Source organism: Phragmites australis, chromosome 1 (assembly GCF_958298935.1).
Source record: "Phragmites australis chromosome 1, lpPhrAust1.1, whole genome shotgun sequence".
Classification (NCBI taxonomy): domain Eukaryota; kingdom Viridiplantae; phylum Streptophyta; class Magnoliopsida; order Poales; family Poaceae; genus Phragmites; species Phragmites australis.
Genome location: NC_084921.1, coordinates 30,908,837 through 30,918,976, shown reverse-complemented (window position 1 = coordinate 30,918,976; position 10,140 = coordinate 30,908,837). Strand labels below are relative to the sequence as shown.

The 10,140-nt window shown below is 42.9% G+C and overlaps 1 protein-coding gene across 3 annotated transcripts; it reads right to left on the bottom strand.

The window, feature by feature from the left end:
* Positions 1-270: 270 nt before the first annotated feature.
* Positions 271-9,902, bottom strand: LOC133915001 (uncharacterized). Of its 3 annotated transcripts, XM_062358004.1 has the most exons (10): positions 9,628-9,902; positions 3,971-4,202; positions 3,739-3,882; positions 3,210-3,320; positions 2,937-3,132; positions 2,280-2,338; positions 2,122-2,174; positions 1,832-2,054; positions 812-920; positions 271-735 (listed from the first exon to the last, which is right to left on the bottom strand). In XM_062358004.1, the coding sequence occupies exons 1-10, from the start codon at positions 9,753-9,755 to the stop codon at positions 473-475; spliced, it is 1,518 nt and encodes a 505-aa protein (XP_062213988.1). In that variant the 5' UTR covers positions 9,756-9,902; the 3' UTR covers positions 271-472. The 3 variants fall into 3 exon arrangements, with proteins under 3 accessions (XP_062213988.1, XP_062213976.1, XP_062213981.1); XM_062357992.1 differs by lacking the exon at positions 9,628-9,902 and having other exon boundaries at positions 4,048-4,196; XM_062357997.1 differs by lacking the exon at positions 9,628-9,902 and having other exon boundaries at positions 3,225-3,320; positions 4,048-4,196.
* Between the last annotated feature and the right edge of the window lie 238 nt (positions 9,903-10,140).

Here is a 10,140-nt window from a genome sequence, read left to right as displayed (position 1 = left end):
AAGCTGCCGCGTTACACGGGTAAAAGGGTCAATCCTAATCTATAGCCCCTTCAGAGACCAGCTGACACAAAGTAACAACAAAGTGGAGTACAAAACAAAGGTCACCATACCATCTAAACATGCTGACTCTGCAGGCTAAAATGTACAACGCGCTTGTCTCAAGGCTGCACACTTGATGGCAGAAGCTGACATACAGCTATACCTTTTGTCAAGAGAAAAACATTATAATGATAAGAGGTCAACCCAATGAATCCTTTGCACTCCACTCAGTAGGTAGAAACACATATTTGCTTCAAAAAAGACACAAGTTGATGAGTCAATGTATTGAGTGTATTACAACAAAGTTGAGCCAAATCACGCTTCTCTGGACTCTGTCGTCAAAATTCCTCAAAAAATGCAACGGTGGTTACAAGAGAGTCCAGTTATTTTGTCACTGGTGAACAGACTGCACAAGGAAAGGTATGTCTGTTTTTCACTCAAATGGAACGGGTGTGCCCTGCTTCTTGTTGACAATGGCCATGGCCAAGTACCTAGTGCCCATGCCAATAGGCGTCTGGTCATCTGGACCTTCCCAGAACGGGGCTTCCCCATCTCCAACTAGACGCCAGTAGCCCGTTCTCAAAGGTTCGGCCTGCTCCTCTGTGCAATTTTGCAAGAGAGCTTCCACCCTGAAGTTGATACCAAGAGAACCCAGGAATTGGGATTGAGTCATTGGTCCATGGACTGATATATCATCTGCAGAAATTGTGAGAAATGTTAGTGTTATCATGAAAAAGTATAAGCAGTAGGAGTTAACAATGCCAGTGCAAACCTGAAGCTTCCTCAGCAGAGTGCCAGATTGAAACAAAATCGACATAGGCACTCAAATCAGCAGAGCCAGGGTCATCTAATATGTGGACAAACTTGTGTTTGCGAATTGTCTACATGTATTATAGTTTACTTAGTGCCCAAGACATTCATCCAGGACAGTACGCTATTGCTATCATAAAAGGTACGGCAAAAGAAATGCTCAACAAGTAAACTCCCTGTATAAGCACATCAGACGTAAACCAAATAATGCATACATTCAGGCTGAATTTAAGTATTACTCCCTCCACAAAAGAATGGCGTTTTGGGAAACAACACATCCCCAAAACACAACTTTGATTACTAATTTCTAATGTATTATATCTATAAACATTCAAACCTAATGAAAATATAAAATTGTGAGAGCACTTTTAAAGACAAATCTACACATATCATTTTCATGTATCCAATCCACATATTCAAAGAGATATCAATAGCCAAAATTTAGTAAGTTTGATGTTAGGATAAACACCACCTGGAGGATATCCGAACAGCGTCGGCTGCTAGGGGAGGGATTAAACTGTAAATTAGGGAGACTTAGAACTATAAGGAGACATAGGAGAAGGGAACTGGGAACTACATTGATTTCTCTTGCTTGATTGATTTCTTAATCACAGCTGACACCGTGTATATATAGCCGGCCAGCCGACCTATCCTAATTCAAATCCAACTCTAACTTATCTCTAACTCTTATCTAATTTAAACTAACAGATCTCTAATCTTATCTTTAACTGAAGATTCAAACTAACAAACCAATCTTAACTGGTGCTACACGTGTGAACAGTAATTCATGCACATAACATTTTAACTGCATGTATCCCAAAACTTCCACTCTATTGTGACTCTTGACTCTGGATAGTATGTGTCTATGTGAGCATCAAAGACTAGCTATTGTACTTCAGGAACTCATATTAAAGAGGTAATAGACATTTAACAGTATGTTGAGCTCATGTCACGTGTAGTGAAATGATTACAAAATTCAAACCTGCAGACTATCAGAGACTATTCCATTTTTGCCATAGTCAATAATAAGAGCAACTCCGCCATCTGAACTAATTCTATCGGCAATCTGTTCAGTAAGCTCCATTGCTTTGGGGCAGACTTCAATATGCTCAGCCTTCTCAAGTTCCTCAGAACTAGCCCATTTACAACGCTTGGAGAGGTAAATTAAAGAGGCTGTAGGCTGTGGAGATAGAACAAAGCGAAACCTGCTGCAAAGTAAGTGTTACATATTCCCTTAAAGTTAAGAACACAAATGTAATTTGAAAAACTTACGATGAGTCTTCTGCGAGATCCACCATCTTTTCGCACCAGCCATGTGATGCTTTCTGCATTAAAAAAAAAAATTATTCAGTGGAATGAGTAACAATACCTCAGTCAGTAAGTGGACAAGCACAATAAAAACTTGAATTTAATTGCTCATGGAAACAAACCTGGAATTGATGAATCGGTAAGGCATCATAGAATTCATGTGCAATAATTATGGTTGGCACTGCAGAGAAGACAATTACACATAAGAAACATAAGGAACCATGGTCAAGACTTTGAAAAGAAATTAACTTAAAGAAACACCAAACAAATGGAGGCCAACAGTATTGCAACAATAAAAATTATGGAGAAACAGCCCAATACTTAAAGAGCTTAGAACATCAGCAGGTTAAATATTATGCACTTTTTCATGCATAAAGTAACTAAACTAGCAGATAAGCAATGGCAACATAGGTGCTTCGAGATCTGTCCTGGGGTGTACCACTACTTGGATTTGAGTCCTAACTCTACCTTAATTACAAGTGTGGGGAGGTAAGTCTTATTCCCTTGACACCTAAAAATATCACAGTAAATTGATGCCAGTAATTATTGTGACTGCTAGTCCCTAGAAAAGTAAACAGCATATTCATAAAACCATATTCTTATTCCATATTATATAATTTTCACTGATCTCATGGCCTCAAAGCTTTCTCCTAATACATTTTAAGATGAATGGAAACATAAAAGTTGATTACATAAGTGCTTCCTACAATAATTACTGTTCTAGAATAGAGGTCAATTACTTCAAAAACATGAAAGTTGCAATCAAAAGAGCCTCATACATCCTGAAGGAACCTGTTCGAGTGATGCATGCCAACAAACAGGAGATCCACAAAGCTTGCTAACTGTCCTTTTGCCAGCACCAGTAGGTTCATCTTCACATTTCAGAGTATTATACTGCACCTTTTGCAATGTAGGACTGCACTCGACCAAGTTAATGTTGAGTACCTTGGTGAAATTAACAAACTTTGCTGAGCCCTGTTGAAATGGACACAAACACTAAGAACAAGACAATGGAAGTTCAACAGATGATAAACGCAGGCAAGAAACCGTACACGAAGTAAATCCACCATGAGGGTTCCTCGGCCCGGGCCAAGCTCAATCAGATTCACCTTCTCAGGCTGCCCCATTTGCTCCCAGAGGCACATCGCCCATACACCAATCATCTGAGGCAAAGCAACACAATTAGTTGCCCTCATCTAAAACTCTACAACACAACTCCAATCGATCAAGTAAAAGAATTTGCGATTTTATAGTATCTACCATAGAAGGATAACACACTTTATAAGGCTATCAATGTAAGTGTGCAATAAAACAAAAACATATGCAGCAGCAACACAACTAGTTCAGAATACCATTGATCCACCAGCAATGAGTTCATAATACCATGAGTTCCACAAGAACGTTGTTGACTTCATGAAATGGTAGACATTGCATTATTGCACGTTCACATTGTAATATTACTTGAAACACACAGCTCATCACGGCTTTAAAAGCTTACAAAATCGAGTAGCCAAATACAGCAAACCACGATGTTCTTCATATTAGTGTTGACAAAGCAATCGATTGGTGAACATCAGTTACCTCTCCAAACATCTGGCTAACCTCCGGCGAGGTGATGAAATCCCCCGATTCCCCGAATACGTCCCGGTTGATGTAGAGCCCAGATTGCAGGTTCGTCAACACCTCCTCCATGTACTCCGCTATGCTGATCGGCCCACTCCGAAACTAACAACACCACAATCACATCAAAATGGCTAAGTCACATTTCCGCATTGCGAGAACGGACCATAGTATGTTTGGAGCGCATAGACACAACGCCTACCATCAGAAACCCTAAACCCAGACACTTCTGCGCGTGGCGTGGGTGTGAAAGAGACAGGGGGAGCGGACCTGGGGGGTTGTAGAGGCCAGACCGGTCGATGGAGATGCTTAGCCGGGCAGCAGAGTATCCGGAGTCTCCATTGAGATCTCCATACTTTGCCTCCTCGACATGGGCAGCGGCGGAGGACGGAGGCGGCGGGGAAGAGGAGGTCGGGGTGGACAAGTGTCACAGCCGGAGCATCTCTGTCTGAAGAACAAACCGGCTGAGACATTCAGATGCTGTCGCTATCCGACAACGGTGCTTGTGCAGTTCTGTTCTGCCGTTGAGCATTTCAATTGTTGCTGAGCTAGTGCCAGCTGTATGCCAGGGTGTTATGGACCCATAGGTCAGTTAGTGTCGAGGTGGGCCCAGGTGGCTAGATGGTTGACTATTATAAACCCGTGTAACGAACTGTTGCTTGTCATCGAAGAAAGAACTAAACCCTCTTCCTCTCTGTCTTCTATCTGCTTCCTTACCACCCTTCTATCCTCTTCTCTTCGGTGTCCGGCGACTCTTCGATCTCGCCGGTGTTACACTAGTATCAGAGGTCCTAGGTGTCCTCGGCACACACGTTGGCGGGGCATTCGATTGCAGCGACGGTTGTGCGGCGATTGTCCGCGCGTAAAATCCCAGGAGCTGCCATCGGATTTTTTTGCGGTGATGACGACGGGAGTCCGGATTCACGCTTGGGTTGTTCGATTCGTTCGAACGTAAAATCCCTCGGCGGATCTCCGGCCGCAGGCGGCGGTAGAATTCTTGCTAAGGCATTCAAAAGAGGGATTCATCCCGAGCTATCCTCGTAGGAGATTTTGTTCAGTTTCTCAGTGCGACAACAACGGTGCCAAACCCGGAATTTAAGTCCGGTAGGTCGTCGGCGCTATGGATGACTTCGAGAAACGCTTGATGGAGCGGCTGGATCGTATCGAGCTTAAGGCAGACCGAGTGGAGCAGCTGATGGGAAAGTTGGAGGTACTGGATTCCAAGGTCTCCGCACAAGTGGAGCACCTTGGTTAGTTGCAAGCCAAAGTGGATTTGTCTATGGTGTCGCTCGGCAAAATTCAATAGGATCATGAAGGATTGACAGCTGCTGGATCAATTAGAAGAGCACCATCATCATCTTCTCTAGTGCTTCCATCCAAGGATGGTGTCCTCTGTGAGCATCCTGGTGCTAGAATTTTTCCACCACCACCACCACTACCACCACCATATCCACCTATGCGTGATGCTCCTCTTCATTACCCTACTCACACCTCTGGACGATCGTGGATGCCTAAAATGGAATTCCCAACATTTAATGGATCTGATGTCCGTGTTTGGATTGACAAGTGTGAGACATTCTTCGAGTTGTATCAAATCCCTCCAGGCTTTCAGGTTCCAGCAGCGACTATGTATATGTGCGGTAGTGCAGCCCATTGGTACCAATCATTCAAATTAGACAACAATTGCATTTCATAGGATCATCTGAAGTTTGCTATGTTGGGAGAATTTGAACCTTACATCCATAGAGATAAGGTCACTGAGCTGCTCATGCTGAAACAAACTAGTTCTGTTGATGACTATAAAAGGCAGTTTGAAGCCTTGGTATATCACATCAGACTCTGTGACAGATCCATCAGTGACACCATGTTGGTTTCTCAATTTATTTTGGGGCTCAAAGAGGATCTGAGATCTGCTGTTGAGATGCAACTTCCTGACTCAGTTAGCCGAGCCGCCCAATTTGCCAGTATACAGGAAGCTGTGTTGGATCGTCAGAAAAAGAGTACAACCAAGACCTTCCCTTACAAGAGTTTCCCTGCTCAATCTTCAAAAGCTGATGCTAAGCAGCCATGGAACTCGGGTGAACTTTGGAAGGCTAAGCAATTGAAGGAGTATCGAAGGACTAATGGCTTGTGCTATCGCTGTAGTGACAAATACACACCGACCCATAAGTGTAATACTACAGCTGACAGCCAGCTGCATGCTGTTGAGATCACTTCTCATGATGGAGGCCCAATATTGTCTGAAACAATGTTAGATACATTGGAACTCCAAGACATTCAGTGTGCTCCTTCTGAAGCATTATTGTCCTTGAGTGCAATATCAGGTACAGACACTCCTAAATCAATTCAGTTGCGAGCTTTGGTTGGTAATCAGGTATTGCTGATTCTGGTGGATTCTGGTAGTAGTCATACCTTCCTCAATCACCAACTCTTAGACAGACTTTCTCAAATACCTACTGCTATAGCCCCTTTGACAGTCAAGGTTGCTAATGGTACTACATTATCATGTGCTACTGAAATTCCTGATTTTAGTTGGTGGATCCAGGGGCATACTTTCACCCATGCTGCAAAGATTATTCCATTGGGAGGCTATGATCTTGGGCATGGATTGGTTAGAGAAATTCAGCCCAATGACATGTGACTGGCTTTGTAAATGGATAGAATTTGAGTATCACAACAAAGTGGTTCGGTTGCAAGGTGTCCTTCCAGGGGATTCTTCTCGGTTATTGGAAGTTTGTCCAGAGCAGCTCAATAAGTGGTACACTGGAAATGATGTTTGGGCAACAGTGGTGCTTAAGCTTGCAACTCAGCCACTTTTACCAAGTTCCACCACTCTGCACCCTTCTGTGCAGACAGTGATCAACAAATATCAATCCATATTTCAAGAACCTAAGGGATTGCCACCCAAGCGTGTGTATGATCATGCTATCTCCTTAATACCTGGTTCAACCCCTGTTAACAGCAGGCCTTATATATACACTCCATTGCAAAAAGATGAAATTGAAAGACAAGTAAATGCAATGCTTCAGACTGGTATTATAACACATAGCCTCAGTCCCTTTGCTTCCCCTATTTTATTGGTAAAAAAAAAGGATGGCTCTTGTAGATTTTGTGTTGATTATAGGAGGCTCAATGCTCTCACTATCAAAAATAGATTTCCAATGCCAATTGCAGATGAAATCTTTGATGAAATTGCAGAGGCACAATACTTCACAAAGTTGGATTTGTACTCAGGGTTTCACCAAATTCGAATGGTGGATAAAGATGAACCAAAAATAGCATTTAAGACCCATCATGGCCATTTCCAGTTTAAGGTAATGCCTTTTGGTCTTACAAATGCACCTGCAACTTTCCAATGTCTCATGAATAATGTCTTTGTTGAGTATTTGAGAAAATTTGTATTGGTCTTCATGGATGACATTTTAGTTTATAGCAAAACTTTGGAACATCACATCAACCACTTAGACTTAGTCTTTCAGACCTTGCTGAACAATCAGTTGTTTGTTAAAGATAGCAAATGTTCCTTTGCTCAAACTCAGCTAGAATACTTAGGACATATCATTTCCAATCATGGCATTTCAACAGATCCTGCTAAAACTACTGCTATGGTTCATTGGCCATCACCCACCAATTTTACTGATCTGATAGGATTCCTTGGCTTGACTGGATATTATAGAAAGTTTGTCAAGCATTATGCTATAATTGCAAAACCACTGTATGATCTGTTAAAGAGAAAAGAATTTGAGTGGTCTCCAGCAGCTCAAACAACCTTTCAGCAACTCAAAGATGCTATGTGTTCTACTCCTATCTTAGCAGTTCCAAATTTTCAACATCAATTTGAATTAGAGACAGATTCTTGTGATACTGGCATTGGAGCAGTGCTCACTCAAAATGGCCAACCTTTGGCCTATTTCAGCAAAGCACTTGGTTGCAAAAATCAGAAACTGCCAGCTTATGAGAAGGAATTTATAGCTATTATGATGGCAGTAGATAAATGGAGACCCTATCTTTTGAGAGGACCTTTCATTATTAAAACATATCACAAGAGTTTATGTCACCTCAATGATCAGCAGTTGACCACAGATTTGCAAAAGAAGGCCATGTCTAAACTCATGGGTCTGCAATTCAGTTTTCAATACAAAAAAGGAGTTGAGAACAAAGCTGCTGATGCTTTGTCTAGGGTGGGGCATTTCTTTGAGCTGCAAGCCATGTCAGTTTGTCAACCCAAATGGATAGAAGAAGTGGCAAATTCTTATTATACTGATTCCTATACTACACAATTGCTAACTGAATTGTCAATTGTCTCTCCTAATGCACAAGGGTTTTCTTTGGTGGCTGGTCTTATTAGGAAACAAGGGAGAGTTTGGATCAGTGCAAACTCAGCTCTACAGACTAAAATAATTTCAGCTTTTCATGCATCAGCCCTTGGAGGTCATTCTGGCACACAAGCCACATATCAAAGAATTAAGAAATTGTTTATATGGGCTGGTCTTAAGTCTGCAATAGAAAATTTTGTGAAGCAATGCAAAGTTTGTCAACAGGCCAAGCATGAACATTGCAAGACTCCTGGCTTGCTATAGCCACTGCCTGTACCAGCAGGTGCATGGCGGGATTTATCAATGGATTTTATTGACAGGTTGCCACATTCTGAGGGGTATTCAGTCATTCTAGTGGTGGCGGATCGCTTTACAAAGTATGCTCATTTCTTACCCCTACATCACCCTTATACAGCACAACAAGTTGCTAAGCACTTCCTGAATACGGTGGTTAAACTGCATGGAGTCCCTCAAACTATTGTCTCAGATCGGGACAAGATCTTTACAAGTCAATTTTGGCAAGAATTGTTTCGACTTTTGGATACAAAACTTCAATTAAGCACAGCCTACCATCCAGTGGATGGACAAACTGAACGCATCAACCAATGCTTGGAGATGTTCTTGCGGTGTGCTATTCATGATTCTCCTACCAAGTGGATAAAATGGCTCCCTCTGGCAGAGTTTTGGTATAACACAAACTTTCATACATCTCTTGGTTGTTCACCCTTCAAAGCTCTCTACGGTGTTGATCCCAACTATGGTACGGTTCCTACTCTAGCAACTTCAGAGAATTCTGATGTCAGCTCCTTATTTCAGGAAAGACATCTCTTTTCTGAATTGCTGAAAAATCATTTGCATCGAGCTCAGAATAAGATGAAACAACAAGCTGATAAGGGTTGATCGGTCAGAACCTTTCAAGAAGGTGATAGAGTTCTGTTAAAACTTCAACCGTATGCTCAGTCTTCGGTTGTTAATCGACCCTGTCCCAAGTTAGCCTTCAAGTTTTTTGGTCCCTTTGAGATACTCCAATGTGTTGGTCCGGCTGCATATCGTCTTCGTCTCCCAGAGAACTGTAAGATTCATCCTGTATTTCATGTATCACAATTGAAGCCATTTGTTGAGGATTATGCTCCAACAGTCTCTGCGCTTCCGGATTCCATCGATTTTGGTGCCGCTGATCTGCAACCGGAAGCAATATTGGACAGAAGGCTCGTAAAAAAGGGAAATGCCGCAACTACTCAGGCGCTGATCAAGTGGAGTTCTTTGCCAGATTCTTTCACCACTTGGGAGGATTATTACGTGGTGCGTGATCATTATCCTCATGCGCCAGCTTGGGGACAAGCTGCTCCTCAAGAGCTGGGCCCAGGTGGCCAGATGGTTGACTGTTATAAACCCGTGTAACGAACTGTTGCTTGTCATCGAAGAAAGAACTAAACCCTCTTCCTCTCTGTCTTCTATCTGCTTCCTTACCACCCTTCTATCCTCTTCTCTTCAGTGTCCGGTGACTCTTCGATCTCGCCGGTGTTACAACAAGAAGCGGGCTAGGACGGAGGGGGTGATGGGAGGAGCAAGGCGCCGGCGAGCGGCACCACCGCAGTTGCCACCGCCCGAGATGCGGGGGGCGAGGCGGCAGAGCCGAGCGGCTGCAGAGCCCCGAAGCATCTCGACAGCGGCGGGAGGGAGGGGTGAACTGTGCTCGGGTTGGGCCAGAGTTGGATGAGGAGGAGCAAGGATGTTTGAGCTTTGCCGGCCCGTGGAGGCCCGGAGGGTTTAATGGGCCTGGCCCAGAAGAGTTGCACATGGATAGTGAATTTATATATATGTTTAATATTTTGAAGAATACAGGTTCGTTTGAAAAATTGCATATGTAAGCTATCATCGCCCGAATACAAGTCCGTTTGAAAAATTGCATATGTAGGCTACCATAACGGGCGATGATAGCCTACATATGCAATTTTTTCAAAGGACCAAGCGAGAACTTGTGAGCTCTGACGCTCAGTGCATTTAATAACTGGAGAGAGAAATATCTCGCTCGTTCAGTGAGCGA

Coding starts and splice junctions, on each gene's coding strand:
- LOC133915001 (XM_062358004.1), bottom strand. CDS start 9,755: ATGCTTCGGGGCTCTGCAGCCGCTCGGCTCTGCCGCCTCGCCCCCCGC. Junction 3,321..3,738: donor TTAGCCAGATGTTTGGAGAG/GTAACTGATGTT, acceptor GCTTTGCCTCAG/ATGATTGGTGTATGGGCGAT. Junction 2,055..2,121: donor GATCTCGCAGAAGACTCATC/GTAAGTTTTTCA, acceptor ACTTTGCAGCAG/GTTTCGCTTTGTTCTATCTC.